The sequence below is a fragment of the Papio anubis genome, chromosome 18, assembly GCF_008728515.1.
Source record: "Papio anubis isolate 15944 chromosome 18, Panubis1.0, whole genome shotgun sequence".
Taxonomy (NCBI): Eukaryota; Metazoa; Chordata; class Mammalia; order Primates; family Cercopithecidae; genus Papio; species Papio anubis.
This window is the reverse complement of record NC_044993.1, coordinates 53,511,416-53,531,964: the sequence shown is the minus strand read 5'-3', so window position 1 is coordinate 53,531,964 and position 20,549 is coordinate 53,511,416. Positions and strand designations below refer to the sequence as shown.

General features: G+C 47.4%; 1 protein-coding gene across 1 annotated transcript in view; it reads left to right on the top strand.

The window, feature by feature from the left end:
- Positions 1-20,549, top strand: part of VWA3A (von Willebrand factor A domain containing 3A) — a 142,667-nt gene that overhangs the window by 108,122 nt on the left and 13,996 nt on the right. Inside the window, 11 exon segments of the mRNA XM_031658403.1 lie at positions 292-395; positions 1,764-1,844; positions 2,301-2,395; positions 4,408-4,527; positions 9,992-10,066; positions 10,371-10,515; positions 11,933-12,128; positions 13,391-13,461; positions 16,463-16,615; positions 18,257-18,347; positions 19,682-19,792. Coding sequence (XP_031514263.1) covers positions 292-395; positions 1,764-1,844; positions 2,301-2,395; positions 4,408-4,527; positions 9,992-10,066; positions 10,371-10,515; positions 11,933-12,128; positions 13,391-13,461; positions 16,463-16,615; positions 18,257-18,347; positions 19,682-19,792 — 1,242 coding nt within the window.

Here is a 20,549-nt window from a genome sequence, read left to right as displayed (position 1 = left end):
TAGTTGAGACCAGGGATTTGAGACCAACCTAGGCAACATAGCAAGACCCCATCTCTATAAAAAATAAAATTATCTGGGCGTGGTGGCATACACCTATAGTCCCAGATACTCAGGTAGGCTGAGGCAGGAGGATACCTTGAGTCCAGGAGTTTGAGGATACAGTGAGTTACGATTGTGCCACTGCATTCCAGCCTGGGTGACAGAGCAAAACCCTGTCTCAAAAAAATAAAAGGCTTGAACGCTTTGGAGCTTCCCAGGCAGTGCTTACAACCTCAGAATTTATTTTTTCAGCCAAGAAATTAAGTCTGTATCAGGTCCTGGCACCCAACGCATTCTCTCCTGTGGAGGAATTTGTACCTATTCTCCAGAAAACAGTATCATCGACTATCCATGAGGTAATTCAGATTCATCATTTTCTCCAGTCCTCTGCAGGAGAGCTCCCTGGTGGCTTTTCCCACCTTCTTAAATGTTCTGGCAATAAGAATCACCAGGGATTCAGGCTTCCCACCCAGGACCCTAGAATGCACATCAAATCCACTGTAGCTGTTGGTTTTCAAAGATCTGAAAAATTGAACTTGGGAGATGGGGCAAGAGGGATAAATCAGGTACCACGGTCACCTCCTCCATGAAGGTTTTCTCCTCCCAACTCAGACAGGACAGACTTGCTGTCTTTATGTCCTTGCTGTACCTAATGCAGACTTCTGCTATTGCTCCCATAAAGGGTTAATGCATGAATTTTTACATATTTAAATCCCCATCAAGTATGAAGTATAAAGAGGGAACACTCTTCTCTAACTCTCTATCCCCCATGTTTAGTATGAGTAGGAAATCAATGAATGTTTACTGGATGGCTGAGAAGGTAGTTGGAAGGAAGGTTGGCCAGAAGAAGGAAAAGAATGATGAATGAATGGAAACGTGAATGGATGGATGGATGGATGGATGGATGGATGGATGGATGGATGGATGGATGGATGGATGAATGGACGAATGGATAGGTGGATGGATAGATGGGTGGGTGGGTGGATGGATGAATGGATGGATGGATGGATGGATGGATGGATGGATGGATGGATGACAAAATGGAATAAAGGACAAATGAAAGAATGAAAGTAGAAATTAAAGTAAGGATGGAAGGATGTAGGAGTGAAAGGATGGAGAAATGAAAGGAAGGAATAATAGGTGAATAGAAAGATAGCAGAAAGATGGAACACTGACAGGAAGAGAGAGGAGTAAGGGACATGTAGGTCTAGCAGTGCATGGATGAATGACTAGATGGATGGAGTGAGAGAGAGATGGATATGTTGACTTGGTGGAGGATGAAAAAACAAGATGAACAAATTGGATTTTCAAAGCATCTGTGAAGGCCTGTCTAGGTTTCCAAACCTAAGAAGCTATGGCCAGTATATTTTAAGGTCTCCAACTGTGCTCTCTTTTACTAAAACCCTCCAACCATATCTTCATGACTCTGATGTTCAGAAAAGCCTCTCAGGAAGACAGCCTGAGAGGCTTGCTGCCAGGCATGGTCCATTCAGGGGATCACTCTCTCTAAGGCTCTCTACTTCCAGTTCCAGACAAGGCAATGACCTGGTGGTGGTGGTATTGTGGGGTGTGTGTGGTGGAATTCTGGGAGGGAGTTCAACCCAACCTCGAATGTGTTCAGAGCCCTCTTCCTCTCCTGCACCTGATTTGGAGAACCAGTGCCCAAATTAAACTACATGTACTTCTGTTCACCTGCTCACCCTCCTGCCCATGCCTGAGAACAGAAGGCAATGATACAATTTGAATGGCACGATGGGACAGTGAAGAACATTCATGTGGACCCACCCTTCCTCTATGAGTACCAGGTCAGTGATGGGTTCAATCAGTCAGAAAATGGGGTGCAGGAGGCGGAGATGGGAGGAAGGTTCCCTGGGCTATGGAGTCACCAAGCCATTGACTAAACTCCCTCTTGTAAAGAGGGACTGTGTGCTCCACCTACAGGCCCCCTGGAGCTTTGGCCACCTCCTCCCCAAGCAGGGACCTCAATGCTTCGAAAAAAAAAAGAAAGAAAAAAAGCCTCTAATCCTCTGGGGAAAGATCTGCTTCCTCCCCCATTTGATGCAATGAAATACCATGTGACTCTTCCCTTCCTGGTCTTGTGGCGAATTTGTCCATGATTTAGTGGAATGATTATACTGCCTGGATTCCCAGGGACTTGACACACCATTCCCTGAAGCCCACCTGGGTACACCTACTTCCCCTCAGGCCCCTTGGTTGCTCAGCCTTTGAGCAGCCGCTCACTGTGGCCCACACCTCTGCAGAAACAGCTCAACAGAGCTATGCGGATGTACGAGAGGCGAATCGAGTGGCTCTCCCTGGCCAGCAGAAGAATTTGGGGCACTGTCTGTGAAAAAAGGTACCTTTCCTAAGCAGGGTTCTTATCCTTCGTGGGTCTGATGTGTGACATGACGTTTATCTGACTCATGAATTCCCTGTTGGTATCATCAGAAGCCATCACTTAGATTAGGGATTGGGAATCTCTCAGCAGAACCCCCAGGGGAGGAAAAAGTCACCACCACCATCATTGATGTCAATAATATCATCGTTGTGTCACTGAGCATTTTTGCAATCCCAGCGCTTTGGGAGGCCAAAGTAGGAGGATCGCTTGAGGCCAAAAGTTTGAGACCAGACTGGTCTCAATAGTGAGACCCTGTCTCTACAAAAAATAAAATAATTAGCTGGGCATGGTGTTGTACACCTGTAGTCCCAGCTACTTGGGAGGCTGAGGCAGGGGCAGGAGGGTCGCTTGAGCCCAGGGGTTCAAGGCTGCAGTGGGCTATGATTGTGCCACCGTACTCCAGCCTGGGCAACAGAGCAAGTCCCTGTGTCTCCAAAAAAAAAAAAAAAATCACACCTCCTCCCTGGCCAGAGCAAATGGGTCATGGATGAATGGATCCTCCCACCCAGCCAGAGGTGTGATGTTCTGATAGGCCAGGGTCAAATGCCCATCCCTGAAGCTTGCAGTGGGCTCAGTTTCACTCAACTCAAATTGACTGATAGAGGCAGAGGTGTTTCCCAAAGGAAAATCAGGATGCTGTTGCCAGATGAGGTAATGGATGCTGAGTTGGGAGAAACAATAGTTATCTATCATGGGCATTATTATGATTCCATACCTTGTTTGATGAATTAACATTTATAAATTATTATATTTTATAATACTATATATCTATTATTATTATTATTATTATTATTATTAGAGACAGGGTCTCGCTATGTTGCCCAGGCTGGTCTCAAACTCTTGGCCTCAAGAGTTTCTTCTGCCCCAGCCTCCCAACATGTTGGGATTGCAGGCATGAGTCACCACACCTGGCCACTATACATCTATTATGTAATTTTGTTCTTGAAGCAACCCTATGATGAGTCTTACAAGTAGTTTATAGTTAAACTACTTAAACAAAGATCAGAGAGGTTTTGTGACTTGCCTAAGGCCACACAGCTGGTATGAAGTGGAACTTGAACCAAGGTCTTCTGACTGTAAATCACATGGATTTTCTTTTGCTATTCATAGCTGTCTCAAAATGAGAATGGGGCAGGAGGTAGGAATATAAGTTTGAAGTTGTAAAATGAGAGAAAGAATGAATGAGGCTAGAGATCTTAAAACAGAGAGCAAACAAAAAGATAAAAATATTTTCCAAGAGGTCCAGATATACCTAATTCCTCATGTTACTTGCTCACCTGGTTTTTGCTTTCCCTACAAAGACCCCAACCTATGGCGGGTGTAGTGGCTCATTCCTGTATTTCCAGTACTTTCAGAGGCCAAGGCAGGAGGATCACTTGAGGCCAGGAGTTCAAAAACAGCCTGAGCAACATGGGCAGACCTGGTCTCCACAAAAAAAAAAAAAAAATTTAGCTAGGAATGGTGATGTGTGCCTGTGGTCCCAGCAACTTGGGAAGCTGAGGCAGGAGTATTTCTTGAGCCCAGGAGGTTGAGGCTTCAGTGAGCCATGATCACACCACTGCACGCCAGCCTGGGCAACAGAGAGAGACCATCTAAAAAAAATATATATATATATATATATGTATGTATGTATGTATATTCATATTCTGACCTATAAAAATATTGAATGCTAATTCTTTAAAGTAAATCTATGAAAATCATTATATGAAGCCCCTACCCCTTAAACCACCTCCACCATGAGGCTTTATTCCATTACAGCATCTCTTGGGAGAGAAGGGGGGTTCCATGACCCCATTAATCTACCATTGTAAGCCCACCTCTGTTGGCCTCAAACCACAGAGAAGATTTTGGCCAGCTATGAATTTGGCATGCAAAATTCCCCTGGAAAAAACTTTAAATAGTAAAATGGAACAAAATTAACATTATCTCAGAGATTCAGTTCTCCTCTTAAAGCTCGTGTTTCCTTTCAGGGTGGTTGTACTGCTCGATATCTCTGCGACCAATTCCATGTACATTATTCATATCCAGCACTCCCTGCGGCTGCTGCTGGAGGAGCAGTTATCCAACAAGGACTACTTCAACCTCATCGCGTACGTGTCTCCTGGCTCCTGGGGGCAAGGGTTGGTTGTGTGTGTTTGGATGTCATCGTTATGCTGAGGCTTTGGACATTGCCAGACGACAGATATTGACGTCATGGTCACCCGGCCTCCTAGGATAGCCATCGGTTTATCTGATTTGGATGATCTTGTTTGAAGCATTGAATAATTAAATGGTTACAGGACTGTCCTACTGGGGCAAAGGTGATAAGTGACCCCAAAACACACTGCTTGATCAACCAGGATAAAGTAATTCAGCCCATTGGCCCATTTGGCTTCCAAGACAAAACAGGCAGAAGAGGAAAGGAAGGACTCCAGCCATGCCTTAGTCTCAGTCCTTAGCCTGACTCCAGCAAGCCCCACTTTTTCAAACATTTAGGATTCCAATTCTAAATTTAAATTAAAATTGTATATATAAATTTGGCCGGGTGCAGTGGCTCACACCTGTAATCCCAGCACCTCGGGAGGCCGAGACAGAGGATCATTTGCATCCAGGAGTTTGAGACCAGCCTGGGCAACATAGTGAGACCCCATCTCTGTTTTAATAAATAAAAATTATACATATACATTTAATTATGTGTGTGTGTATATATATATATAAATTGTATGCAATTTTTAAAACTGTATAGTTTGGAATTAAATACAATGAAGATCAGAGAGGTTTTGAAGATTTGAACTTTCTTCAAATTTATGTATAGTTTTAAAATTATATATAGTATATATAGTTTTAAAATGTTAATATAGTTTTAAAATTGTATATTATATGTAATTATAGTACATATCTAGCATTTTTAATTTAAAAACTATATATATAGTTTGTTTTTGTTTGTGTTTTTGTTTTTGTTTTGAGATGGAGTCTCACTCTGTTTCCCAGACTGGAGTGCAGTGGCTTGATCTCAGTTCACTGCAGCCTCCTCCTCCCAGGTTCAAGCAATTCTTCTACCTCAGCCTCCCAAGTAGCTGGGTCTACAGGCACACACCACCACACCTGGCTAATCTTTGTATTTCTAGTACAGACGGAGTTTCACCATGTTGGCCAGGCTGATCTCGAACCCCTAACCTCAAGTGATCCTCCTGCCTCAGCCTCCCAAAGTGCTGGGATTACAGGCTTGAGCCACTGAGCCCAGCCATAAAAACTACATATATAATTTTTAAAATTGCATACTATTTTAACTAACAAGGGAAGACAGAGAGAAAAGGAACCCACTTAAAGAGTAGATTTTTATACAACCTCAAACCAAATAGGGCATTTTCTAAACCTATTAAGTCAACAGTTAGTATTAGATATTATTCTGTACCAGAGCCCAATCATTCCCTAATAAACTCTACAGAAAAATATTTATGGTAACATTATAGACAAGGAATTTTATTTATTCATCTACCCATTCATTCATTCAGCAATGTTTCATTGACAATCTGCCATGAACCAGTCCCTGTGCCAGGCACTGGGGAGATGGACATGAAGACACACAAAACCCATCCTCGAGGAACTCACAGCCTAACAGTGGGAGACAGGGATGTTAAGAAGTGCTATTAAGTGTTTTCTATAAAAATGAGTAGATAGCTAGGTATGGGACTGCAAGGTATCAGTGGCAGGATCAGTTCATTCCACCTGTGAGGAGTAGGCTCAGGACATCTTCATGGAGCAAGTGCCCCTTCCGCTGAGTCTTGATGAATGAGTAGGTGTTTGCCTAGCACCTGAGAATGATGGGATAGGGAGAAATGGTGTTCCAGGTAGAGGCAACAGCATGAGCAGGAGCGTGAGGTATGTTAGAGCTTTGGGGACCATCAGGTAGTTCAGCATGGATATGGGGGTGAGAGGGAGAGAATGTGTATGACAGAAATAACAGGTGATGGAGGATTGATATAGGCCATGCTCATGAGTTTCCTGTGCTATAGGATATAAAGGCACTGGAGGATTGCAAGCAAGGTACTAATACGATCAGGTTTGCATCTTCAAATGCTCGAGCAGTGCTGTGAAGGAGGAACTGAAGGGATGTAATACCGGAGGGAAGAGACCAGTTTGACTCTTGCAATTGCCTGCCCTAGTGTTGAGTGGGCTTAAGCCAAGGCACTGTGAATGGAAGAAATAGTGTGTGGCCAGTAAGAATGGCCATTATTAAAGTCAAAAAATAACAGGTGCTGGCGAGGTTTCAGAGAAAAAGGAACAATTACACACTTGTTGGGAGTGTAAATTAGTTCAACCATGGTGGAAAGCAGTATGATGATTCCTCAAAGACCTAAAAACAGAACTACCATTCAAACCAGCAATCCCATCCCTGGGTACATACCCAAAGGAATATAAATCATTCTATCATAAAGACGAATGCACATATATGTGCATTGCAGCACTATTAACAATAGCAAGAGATGGAATCAATGTAAATGCCCAACAGTGGTAGACTGGATAAAGAAAATGTGGTACGCATATGCCACGGAATACTATGCAGCCATAAAAAAGAATGAGATCATGTTCTTTGCAGGAACATGTATAGAGCTGGAGGCCATAATCCCTAGCAAACTAACACAGCAATAGAAAACCAAATACAGCATGTTCTTACTTATAAGTTGGAGCTAAATGATGAAAACACATGGACACATAAAGGGGAAAAACACACACTGGGGCCTATTGGAGGGTGTGGGTGAGAGGAAGGAGATCAGGAAAAATAACTGATGGGTACTAGGCTTAATACCTGCGTGATGAAATAATCTATATAACAAACCCCCATGACAGGAGTTTACCTATATAACAAGCCTGCACACATACCCCTGAGCCCAAAATGAAAGTTAATCAAGAAAGAGGTGCATGGAGGCTGGGCACGGTGGCTCATGCCTGTAATCCCAGCACTTTGGGAGGCCGAGACGGGCGGATCACGAGGTCAGGAGATCGAGACCATCCTGGCTAACACGGTGAAACCCCGTCTCTACTAAAAAGACAAAAAACTAGCCGGGCGAGGTGGCGGGCGCCTGTAGTCCCAGCTACTCGGGAGGCTGAGGCAGGAGAATGGCGTGAACCCGGGAGGCGGAGCTTGCAGTGAGCTGAGATCCGGCCACTGCACTCCAGCCTGGGTGACAGAGCGAGACTCCGTCTCAAAAAAAAAAAAAAAAAAAAAGAAAGAGGTGCATGGAGGCTGGGCACGGTGGCTCATGCCTGTAATCCCAGCACTTTGAGAGGCCAAGGTGGGCAGATCACGAGGTCAGGAGATCAAGACCATGCTGGCTAACATGGTGAAACCCCGTCTCCACTAAAAATACAAAAAAATTAGCCAGGTGTGGTGGCGGGCACTTGTAGTCCCAGCTTCTCAGGAGGCTGAGGCAGGAGAATGGCATGAACCCAGGAGGTGGAGCTTGCAATGAGCCAAGATCACGCCACTGCAGTCCAGCCTGGCAACAGAGCAAAACTCCGTCTCAAAAAAAAAGGTGCATGGAAAAGATTTTGGGGAGTTAGAATCTACAGAATGTCGTCCCTGGCTGTAGGGGGTGAAAGAATGGTAAAGAGAAGATGATGCCCAAGAACAGATCTCTGAAGGGAAAGATGGTTTTAAACATCCAGAGTCTGAGACACTCCAGAGTTTGGAGAACATTAGGAGGAGAAGGAGCTCCAGTGAGGAGACCTAGCCAAAAAACAAGGGGTTTTGAGCCATCAGCATTTTAATTATATGAATGAAATAAATGGTAGTGCAGGGATCGCACCTGTGGAGATGCGAAGGGGAGAGAGAAGACAATCAAAGGCAGCACTTGGGAAATACCAGCATTTGAAGGGTGGGCAGAAGAAGGGAACCACCAAAGGAACACAGGAAAGGAGAACCCAGAGAGGTGGGAGGAAAACAAGAGAGAAAGGTGTTGGGATGCTATGTTAGTCCGTTCCTGCACTGCTATAAAGGAGTATATGAAGGTCGGGCGCGGTGGCTCACTCCTGTAATCCCAGCACTTTGAGAGGTCAAGGCAGGTGGATCACTTGAAGCCAGGAGTTCGAGACCAGCCTGGCCGACGTGGTGAAACCCCATCTACTAAAAATACAAAAATAAGTGGGTCTCAGTGGTACAGGCCTATAATCCCAGCTACTCCAGTGGCTGAGGCATAAGAATCACTTGAACCCAGATTTATTATCCAGCGATAATAGGGATATATTTCCACTGGTGGGGGAATGGAGGGCATTGTTCATCTCTACCAGAGAATACCCCCAGGGTGGAAGTTTGACTGCAATGGGTTGAAGAGGTGAGGAAGTGGTGGTATATTGTGTTTCCAGGGAGCTTGTCCACAAGGGGAAAGAGGAAAGAGCGAAGTTGCCCATAGAGTAGCTTCCCAGTGGAAGGAGGATGTTCTTGTCAAGTATAGAGAGTCTGAAACAGGTAGAGAGGTGCTGGGGGCAGAGGGAAGTGGAGAGAAGTTGGGAATGTGTGGATGTGAGGGTGGAACTGTGGGGCAAAGTTTCAGAAGAGATGGGTGATGATGAGGTCAAAGGCCAGGTGGAGGAATTAATCTCAAACTAGAGAGGGGACAACTTTTCATTCATAAAGAGTATAAATCCCCTTCCCAAGGATCTTAAATTCTGTCTTACAGGACAAATGAGACAATGTGGGTTTTCTGGATTTGGGGGTTTATTTGTTTGTTTTTTGAGACGGGGTCTCGCTCTGTTGCCCAGGCTGGAGTGCAGTGGCACAATCATAGCTCACTACAGCCTCACCCTCCTGGACTCAAGTGATCCTCCCACCTCAACCTCCTAAGTAGCTAGGTCAACAGACATGTGCCACTATACCCAGCTAATTTTATTTTGTAGAAATGGGGTCTTGCTATACTGCCCAGGCTAGATGTGTATTTTTTTTCTTTACCAAATCCTGTTGATTACATAGACGTGTATTTAAAAAAACAAAACAAACAGCACTTTGGGAGACTGAGACGGGCAGATCACAAGGTCAGGAGATCGAGACCATCCTGGCTAACACGGTGAAACTCCATCTCTACTAATAATACAAAAAAAATTAGCTGGGCGTGATGGCAGGCACCTGTAATTCCAGCTACTCGGGAGGCTAAGGCAGGAGAATGGCGTGAACCCGGGAGGCGGAGCTTGCAGTGAGCCGAGATCCCACCACTGCACTCCAGCCTGGGCAACAAAGCAAGACTCTGTCTCAAAAAAACAAAACAAAAAAACTATAGTATGGATAGGGAAGAGAAATGTGGAGCCATGCTAGGGGAGGTTAAATGGGGCCACACGCCATAGCTCAACGCTTCAGAAAGAAAGCTGACCAAAGCTGGCTCACGCCATGTCTCGGCTGAAGTATGTTGGGACATATGACCTGCAAGGAAATCTCAAGGCTAGCCCAGGCCAGTGACATCCTCACATTTTAGGGGATCTCATCAGAATTTTGTCCCCACTAAAAGCCTGCAAAGCCCAAAGAGCTGGGCCGCCAAGTGGACCTCCCCCAGCCTAAGAGTGAACTCTCTTTGCTTCTTAAAGGTTTGGAAGCACCAGTGAAAGCTGGAGGCCTGAGATGGTTCCCATGAGCCACGACAATTTACAAAGTGCCTGGCGGTAGGTGATGGGCAGAGACTTTGTGGGGCTGTGTCTGAGGGAAGGCTTGCAGGCGTTGTTTTCTCTGTCCCCCTCTCCATCAGGAAGTAGCTCTCTAGAGTCCCTGACCCCAAACAGCCATGGGCAGAAATCAGAAAACAGCTTCCTTCTATCTGCTGCTCTCCCCACCTGGCGGTCTTCACTTTGTGAGAGTGATGACATCAACTCCATCACATCTGAGATGGCAAAGGCTCTCAACTACTCCCAAAAGGTATGCCTAGGCATGGGCCAATGACCCTCAGCATGGCCATCTCTGCCTCCCCAGGTGGGCTCTGAACCTGCGGTGTTGGGGCAGCAGGAATGTTCTCAGCGCCCTGCGGAAGGCTGTGGAAGTAGACTTCAAGGACAAAGACAAACACCAATCGCAGGGAATCTACCTCTTCACTGGGGGCATCCCTGACCAGGACATGGTGGGTAGGCCACGTCCTGGATGTCCATTATCCTTTGCGACCTCATCCATCTTCCCCCAGGTGGATACCTCGCCAAGCTTTCTGCAGCATGATTTCTAAAGCAGTGCTTCTCAAACTTTAATGTATAGACAGGCACCTAAGGATGCTGTTAAAATGCAGGCCCTGGAGACCAGATTGGGCAACATAGGGAGACCACATTTCTACAAAAATTTTAAAAATAACCTGCCATGGTGGCACATGCCTGTAGTCCCAGCTACTCAGGAGGCTGGGGTGGGAGGATCACTTGAGCTCAGGTGCTTGAGACCAGCCTGGGCAACATAGCAAGACCCCATCTCTACAAAAATAAAATTTAAAAAATTAACCAGATGTAGCCAGGCGTGGTGGCTCATGCCTGTAATCCCAGCACTTTGGGAGGCTGAGGCAGGTAAATCATCTGAAGTTGGGAGTTTGAGGTCACCTTGACCAACATGGAGAAACCCCATCTCTACTAAAAATACAAAATTAGCCAGGCGTGGTGGCGCATGCCTGTAATCCCACCTACTCGGGAGGCTGAGGCAGGAGAATCACTTGAACCCTGGAGCGGGAGGTTGTGGTGAGCCAAGATCATGCCATTGCACTCCAACCTGGGCAACAAGAGTGAAACTCTGTCTCAAAAAAAAAAAGTGTGGTGACGTGTGCCTGTAGTCACAGCTACTTAGGAGGCTGAGGGAGAAGGATTGCTTAAGCCCAGGAGGTCAAAGCTGCAGCAAGCTATGATCATGCCCCTGCACTCCAGCCTGGGCAACAGAGCAAGACCCTGTCTCTTTAAAATATATACATACATACATACATACATACATACATACATACATACATAGTGCAGATCCTGGTTCAGTAGGTCTGGGGTGGGGCCTGGGAGTCTGCATTTCTAGCAGGCTTCCAGGGAATGCGGATGCTACTGGTCTAGACCACGCCTGGTGTCAGGAGGCTCTCAGGTCCAGCTCCCGACCACACTCTGTTAAAATATTGAGAGATGGGAATTGAACAATGAGATTACTTGGACACAGGAAGGGGAACATCACACACGGGGGCCTGTTGTAGGGTGGAGGGAGGGGGAGGGATAGCATTAGGAGATATACCTAATGTAAATAACGAGTTAATGGGTACAGCACACCAACATGGCACATGTATACATATGTAACAAACCTGCACGTTGTGCACATGTACCCCAGAACTTAAAGTATAATAATAAAAAAAATTAAAAAAAAATATATTGAGAGAAACTGCAACCCAGGTTCATCTCTTTCCATCCTTGTGCCAAGGACTGGCCCAGGCACAGAGAAGGCCCTGGAGAAACATAGCCAGGCTGGGCTGCCCAGAGCCCCACAACTTCAAGGCCCTCAGCTGCGGGCCCCTCTTACCTTCTCTTCCCCACCAGCCTACAATCAGCGCCTACATGGCCGAGGCCTGTAGTGGCTGCGACCTCCGGCTGAACGTGTGTCTCTTCTACGTGGGCGAGCCAAAGATGGACACCACGCCCCCTGCCTGCTATGCCAGTCGCACTGACACGGCTGCCGCCTACAAGGAGGTCACCCGGGCTGCAGGTGGCCGCTTCCACTGGTTTGGAGACACAGGTACATGAGTGTTTCCTCATCCCTTTGGCTCATTCCAAACAGTTGCCTCAGCACCAGCATAGCTCCCTTAGACCACAGATATATTCCAGAAAAGCAGCTTGTGAAAATCACATTTTAAAATGTAAAACTATTCCTCTGAAGATAGATAGCAGTGATGGTTGCACAACAATGTGAATGCACTTAATGCCACTGAATTGTACACTTTTAAATGATTGAACTAGGAAGTTTGATGTTATGTATATTTTACTGCAATTTTTTTAAGTTAAAAAAATAGGCCGGACACAGTGGCTCATACCCATAATCCCAGCACTTTGAGAGGCCAAGGCGGTCAGATCACTTGAGGTCAAGACTTTGAGACTAGCCCTGCCAACATGGTGAAAACCTGTCTCTATTAAAAATACAAAAAATTAGCTGGGTGTGTTGGTACACACCTGTAGTCCCAGCTACTCAGGAGGCTGAGGTACAACAGAATTGCTTGAACCCAGGAAGCAGAGGTTGCAGTGAGCAGAGATCACGCCACTACCCTCCAGCCTGGGTGACAGAGCAAGACTCTATTTCAAAAAAAAAAGAAGAAGAAGAAGTAAAACTCTGAAAGTATATTATGGGTCAGGTGGTGGCTCACACCTGTAATCTCAGCACTTTGGAAAGTTGAGGTAAGCGGATTGTTTGAGGCCAGTCCGAGACCATCCTGGGCAACATAGCAAGACTCTGCCTCTACAAAAAAATTAAAAATTAAAAATATATGTATTTTAGAATGTCAGAGCTAGAAGGCACCCTAAACATCCCTTAGATTGCTTTTTGAAGGGTGGTATGTTCACAGCACATGGTTGGCAGGATAGTAGTACATGGTACACAAAGCAACATTTTTTTTAGAGACAGGGTCTCCCTCTGTCACCCAGGCTGGAGTGCAGTGGTGCCATCATACTTCACTGCAGCCTCAACCTCCTGAACTCAAGCAATCCTCCCACCCCTCCCACCAGCTCCTGAGCAGCTAGGACTACAGATGTCCACCACCACACCCGACTAATTTCTTAAATTTTTTGATAGAGAAAGGATCTAACTCTGTTGCCCAGGCTGGTCTTGAACTCCCAACCTCAAGCAATCCTCCCTTTTCAGCCTCCCAAAGTGCTGGGATTACAGGAGTGAGCCACCACGCCCAGCCCTTGAGTCACCTCCAGGTGGCTTTCTAGTATCGAAATGATGGGGATACTTGCCAGGATCCACACCCTGTCTCCCATGCTCACGATGTGCTTTGTTTCCAGGCATTTATGAGAGCGATGACATCAGTTCCATCATGTCTGAGATGGAAAAGGCTCTCAACTACTCCCAAAAGGTATGCCCTGGGCATGGGCCAATGACTGCACTGCCTTTTGTATTCATTTCCTGGGGCTACCATAACTGCCACAAATTGGGCGGCTTAAAATAACAACCATTGATTCTCTCACTTCCAGAGGCTGGAAGTCTGAAATCAAGGTGTCAGCAGGGCCAGGCTCCCTCTGAAGGCTCTGGGTAGAATCTTTCCTTGCCCCTCCCTGGCTTCTGGTGGCAATTGGTGTCTGTTTGTTTTTCATTGCACTGGTTGCTCCTTTAAAATGGCAAGGAAGACTTTATTTAAGACTGTTGCAATAGGGGAGAGAGACTGAACTCAACTCTAAATAATAGCAAAATAGCTGGAGATGTATAGCCAACGAGCAGAGTCAGTGGATGGAAAATTACTAAGAGAACTGGATAAATATGATAGGTAAAAGGATTCTTGTTAAACAGGGCTCTTGCTAAAGGCAGACCAAAGGCTTAGATATCAAAAATAGAACTGGGCACAGTGGCTCTCACCTGTAATCCCAGCACTTTGGGAGGCCGAGGCAGGCTGATGCTGGAGCCCAGGAGTTTGAGACCAGCCTCGGCAGCATGGTAAAACCCCATCTCTATTAAAGAATTTTCTAAAAATCATTAAAAAAAAAAGATTTCTCAGATGGGAGATGAGGAACTTGATTGGATATCAAGGATGGGACAGGTCTCACTAAACTGACTTAGCAGAATTCTTTGCCAAAACTGAGTTCAGCAGGCCAAGGTCAAGGCGTCATTGAGAAGATGGTTTAGAGGAGCCTGGCTAAAGTTTGGTCAAGGTGGGAGTCCTTTGAGACTAAAATGTTACTTCCTCAGAGAGAGGAGTTGAGCAGGACAAGATACAATGAGAGAGGTAGCTAGGGGCCAGATCACGTGAGGAGCAATGAACATCTAAGGAAGAATTCCTTGGACTTGCAAGTGATTAAAGAGGCAGTGTGAAAGAGAAGACATCCAAAGTGACCCCCACGCTCCTTACTGGGGCACCCAGTAGACAGTGAGGCCATTGACCAAGATGGAGAAAACAGGAGGAAAAGCCCATGGAAGGACGGTGCAGGGAAGGCTGGTCTGGTACAAGGGTGAGTTTGTGGAGCCTGCGAGATGACAAGTGAGGGTACCCTACAGGCAGGTGGGAAAAGACATGGCTGGAGATGGAGATTTGGGGCAGTTTAAGCCACAATGATGGACAGAGGGCACTTAGCAAGGGTGTGGTCGAGGCAATGGAGTGGAGGAGCCTGTGAAGGAGACTCCTGGACTCCACCACTCGCAGAAGGACTCACTTCCCAGACAACCGTGGACTCCTGGGAGGGCGGGGCCACATCTCCATCTTCTATTCCTCTGTGGCCACTGGATCTGCAGATCTGTGGCTCCCCCTGCGTGCCTGTGCTGTCTTCCCCAAAAGGGACCCTTTTGGTGCTTTTAAAATATCCCTTCCCGGCTGGGCGCAGTGGCTCACGCCTGTAATCCCAGCACTTTGGAAGGCCGAGGCGGGCAGATCTCAAGGTCAGGAGATTGAGACCATCGTGGCTAACATGGTGAAACCCCGTCTCTACTAAAAATACACACACACACACACACACACTAGCTGGGTGTAGTGGTGTGCACCTGTAATCCCAGCTATTCTGGAGGCTGAGGCAAGAGAATCCTTGAACCTGGGAGGCAGAGGTTGCAGTGAGCTGAGATCACGCCACTGCACTCCAGCCTGGTGACAAAGTGAGACTCCGTCTCAAAATAAATAAATAAAAAATAAAGAAATATCCCTTACCCTCAGGTGCACGCAGTCCCATTCCCTCATCTGATAAACTCATTCATATGATGTTAATGGGCAATGACTGTGTGATTCACCTTTCCAGAGGATGCTTATTTACATTTGAGTGGTGTCTTCTGGAGCTTTGATTGAGAATAATTGCTGGGGAACCAGTCAGGCTGACCGGCCCACAAGTGGAGGCCACAGTGTCTCACAATGGAAGGGTGCTGGCTTTGGAACCAGACCCACCTGGTTTGAATTGAAGTTTCTCTACACACTGATAAGGTGGCCTTAGATGAGAACCTTAAGCTCACAGAGCTGTAACTAATAGATCTGTTGCCAGATATGCATGGCAAGTCAATGCGCAGAGACACTGGGTTGTGGCAGAGAAAAAAAGTTTAATTGTAGAACGGCCAAACGAGGAGATGGGAGGGAACCTCAAATCCATCTCCCCGGGGAATTTGACATTAAGGTTTTTAAGGGTATTGCAGCGGGCTGAAGTGTGGAGATCACTGACTAGTTGAGTGCAGGCTGGAGTCATGGGCAGGGGAGATGAAGAAGCTGTGTTCTCATGCTGTTCCTGTTCCTCTGGGGGTCTTCAAACTGGTTGGCATCAGCTACTTTGCTGGAATTCGGGTCTGAAAAACATCTTAAGCAATCTTAAACAAAAGCCTTGTGATTCTGATGCCAGAAATCCTATCTAGAGGAACAATGGGGATGCAAACAGCCAGGATCTGGTGCTATGTGACTTTAGGTTACAAAGAAGTGGGGCTATGTACAGCCTGATCAGGGCTTCATGATAACTAGATTTTTGTCCAGCATTCTTGTTAACTCTGTGATGACAGCTTCAGAGCTTTGGTTTCCTCATGTGTAAAATGAGGAGACGATAGCACCTACCCTACTGGCGTAGCTGACGTGACTTGTTGGCATGAGGGTCGGAGACTCCCAAGTATTCACTAACCCAGAGCCTATGCCTCCCAGGCACCCATACCTGGTCCTTACTGTTGTTCATAGGATTGGTCCATAGCACTCTCAGCCCCAGGTGGCTTTCTAGGGATGAAAAGGTTCCAGTGGATGTCAGAGGATGACAGAGGTTCCAGTGGATACAGTCCCTTCTGCACTCTGTGTGTGTGTGTGTGTGTGTGTGTGTGTTCTCTCTCTCTTTCTCTGTGTGTGTGTGTGTGTGTGTGTGTGTCCGTGTCCACAGTGGCTGGGGGTGCCACTGACCCTCCCAATCCCACTGCAGTGTGCCTTCCTCATGGCCTCCCTGAAGAACCATTCAAGAAAAGTACTGGGAAGTGCAGCCCTCCTGAAAGAAAAACCAAAGACACTTCAGCTAAGAAGTCAGCCCAAGAAGCTCTGCCCTCCCAGGCCCACTGCCCCGTTGGGGGCCAGAATGGTTTGACTCGCCTCCTAATAACACGCGGAGGATTTGGTTTCCTGTTTGTCTTCTGGTCTTTCCTGGGTCTTACAATGGCTGGGGCAGCAGGGATGGGGTGGGCGCTTCAGTGGTGAGTGTCCCTTGGGTGCCTCTTGCCCAGGCCTCCAGTGGAAAATCTCCCCCGGGGGGCCGGCTCCTCAGCTCTGGGGCTCCTCTGGCCTCCCCCACCCCACCCTTGGCTCTGCCAGCCTATCCCAGCCTTTTCCCTACCCTGATACTGAGGATGCCACAGAATTGACACCCACCTGTTTCATCTGATGGCTTATCCTGGAGGGTCTCTTGGAGGCAAAGGAATTAGGGTCTCTAAGGGCTCTTCCCACTGCCGCCTAAGACTTTGGAGGGGCCGATAGGAGCCTGAGGGTGGGCTGCACCTGCTAGGGGTTTATCCCCATTCACAGCCTGTCAATTCTGTCCTCCATTAAGTACCCACCCACCTTGGAAGTCAGAAGGGCTCTAGAGGAAAGACCTCAGAGGCACCTGTGCTTGTGAGCAGACTGGGAGGGACACCTGTGAGTCCCTCAGCATTGCATGACTCAGACCCTGTGAGTGCAGCCCATGTTCAGAATGTGGAAATCCATCCCAGACCGTAGGTAGCAGATTCCCAGTCAAAGGGCTGCCTTTCCAGGAGAGCCTGTGCAGCCAGGCTCTGCCCTCGTTCGGGGAACTCCACCAGGTTTCATGAGCCAGCTCAGGCACTTCACCCCCTCCTCAGGGGCTGCCTCTTGAGCCTCCAGTGCTTCCTGAGTGCCTCCTGAAACCAGGCGGGGTGCTCCCCAGAGAGTGACTTTTTAATGACCATCACACTCCGGTCGTGGCTGAGAATGAAGGAACTCTTCCCTTAAAACAGATGCCTGGGCCAGGCTCAGTGGCTCACACCTGTGATCCCAGCACTTTGGGAGGCCGAGGCAGGTGGATCACGAGGTCAAGAGATCGAGACCATCCTGGCCAACATGGTGAAACCCCCTCTCTACTAAAAATACAAAAATTAGCCGGGTGTGATGGCGGGCACCTGTAATCCCAGCTACTCGGGAGGCTGAGGCAGGGAGAATTGCTTGAACCTGGGAGGCAGAGCTTGCAGTGATCCGAGATCATGCTGCTGCACTCCAGCCTGGGTGACAGAGCCAGACTCCATCTTAAAAAAGAAAACAAACAAACCAAAAAAAAAAAAAACTGAGGTGCCTGATAAGGCAAGAAGTTACCTAAATTTCTGTTGTCATGCTGGAAGCCCAGACGTCCCAGTCCATTAGGAAGAGGGGCAGGTAACTGATGAAGAAAGTTCTGGCAAACCCCCATAGCGCTCTCACTAGCAGCTGTCTCACTGTCATCTCACACACATACACATGCATACATACACATATGCACATGCACACACATGCATATACACTCATACACACATGTACACACCCATACTTTTTCACCTCAAAACCCAGAGTCCCCTCTGAATCTGCTGCAGGAGAGGGGCCAAACCTATCTGAGGAGTCCCCTCCCTTAGGCTCCTCCCTGCAAAAGTTCCTCATGGACAGATTGAGGTCGGGGTAACTGAGGCCCTGCCTGCCACAGGGAACACTCCTCTGATGAGAAAGACCACCTGTTTTCTAGAGCATTAAAGATGACCCTGACAGAGAGAAGAGCCCCCTGCTGAAATCTCTGAAATGGCGTCCACTCAGTAGCAGAGCTGGCATCTCACCAGGTAAGGCACGACCACAGTCAAGCAGGGTGGAGGGATGTCATGGTCACGGCTGAGGCATGGGTTAATAATGATAGTAACTAAAGCCAGGTGTGGAAGTTCATGCCTGTAATCCCAGCACTTTTGGAGGCTGAGGTGGAAGAATCACTTGAGGTCAGGAGTTCAAGCCTTGACAACATAGCAAGACTCCATCTCTACCAAGAAAAAAAAAAAAAAAGCCAGATGTGGTGGTGCATGCCTGTAGTCCCCCAGCTACTCAGGAGGCTGAGGCAGGAGATGGCTTGAGCCCAGAAGTTCAAGGCTGCAGTGAGCTATGATTGCACCACTGCATTCTAACCTCAGTGACAGAGCAAGACCCTGTCTATACTTTTTTTTTTTTTTTTTTGAGACAGAGTCTCGGTCTGTCACCCAGGCTGGAGTGCAGTGGTGTGATCTCAGCTCACTGCAACCTCCACCTCCTGGGTTCAAGCAATTCTCGTGCCTCAGCCTCCTGAGTGGCTGGGACTATAGGTGGGTGCCACCATGCCTGGCTAATTTTTTGTATTTTTAATAGAGATGGGGTTTCACCATGTTGCCCAGGCTAGTCTCCAAGTCCTGAGCTCAGGCAATTCATCCACCTCAGCCTCTCAAAGTGCTGAGATTACAGGGGTGAGCCACCACCCCTGGCCACATCTCTTAAAATAATAATCATAATAGCAATAATGATAGTAACTAAAACGATCAATGATCCTGAGTGTTGATCATGTGCCAGCCCATCTGCTAAGATTGTCCCATTTAGAGCCTATAATGATCAATCCTTTGTATCGGTACTCTATCAGCTTCCTATTGTACTGACAAAGGAACTGAGGCTCGGGGGGCTAAGGATCATGTGCCACTAGTGGTAACAGGCCTTCACAATCTTTATGAAAGTATTCAGCTCATAGAACCTAAGACCATGTATTTTATTTCTGATGTCAAAGGTATGGCAGAGTGGCTCAGAGCAGAGTTCTGGAGTCAGCAGGACCAGGTAGAATCATTGCCCTGCTTCTTACTGGTGGAGTCCCACTTACTTCATCTGTAAACTGGGGGACTGTGAGGATGAAGCGAGGCAGCATACTCAGAGCACTTAGCACAATGCCAGGGAAGGATCTGGACTCGGTAAATGGTAGCTATAGCTATTTCTGATCCAAGCAAAGCCAGAGACCTGGGGTGGGGACACGGGGTGCCTTGAAGTCATCCTGGAGCCCCATTTCCTGGGGTGAAGTATAGCTGAACTTGAGTGTCTCTAAGCCAAGCTGGACAGCTATAGCGCAAGAATGCACACAGCTGCTCCAGCCAACAAGCCAAATGTTCTTCAGCTGCGGCCCAGCCAATGAAAGAAGGGATGATGGAACAGAGGAGGAAGACCAAGTCAAGGGAAGCAGAGACATCTCTTTCGCTGTTCTACACAGAGAAAGGGAATAATGTGGGTAAGTTAGAGGCTATGCAGGTGTCTGGACAGGCCCCCTGGCCCTGGGGGAGCTGTAAGGGCAGCAGGTACCACGGGAAGGAACCCCTCCTGCTGTCCCAGGACCTGGGCACTGGTGCGTCTGCAGCAAGCCTGTCCTCAAACAACTCAGTTCTCCCAGCCCTGGGAAATGGACATGCAAAATTTTGACAACAACCAGGGAATGAGAAAAGTCAATATTGAAGATGAGACCTCCTGAGATCCTCAGGCACTCTGACTCTGTCCACTAGGTGCAGTTTCCTTAGCTCTAAGGCAGATGGGAAGGGATGGAGATGAGTCCCCTAGGCCAGCCTGATTGACTGCTGTGAAATGGTGCAGATCCCAAGAACAATTCATTGCTAGGCGGGAGAACAATTCATTCCCAAACAGCCTTTCCCCATCCACCCAACAGCCTCCCTTTCTACCTCTCAGCAAATTGCACTAAGGGCTTTTACAACTGACTTGATTGACAGAGAAATTGACGTGAAAAAGGGAGCAGGGGGAGGGAAGAGAGGTACACAGAGTGACCATCTTAGTTCATTTGTGCTTCTATAAAGGAATACCCAAGGCTAGGTAATTTATAAAGAAAACAGGTTTATTTAGCTCAGGGTTCTGCTGGCTGGAAGTTTGGGCATCTGGTGAGAGCCTCAGGCTGCTTCCACTCATGGTGTAAGGCACTGGGGAGCTGGCATGTGCAGAGATCACATGGAGAGAGAGGAAGCAAGAGAATGGGGAGGTAC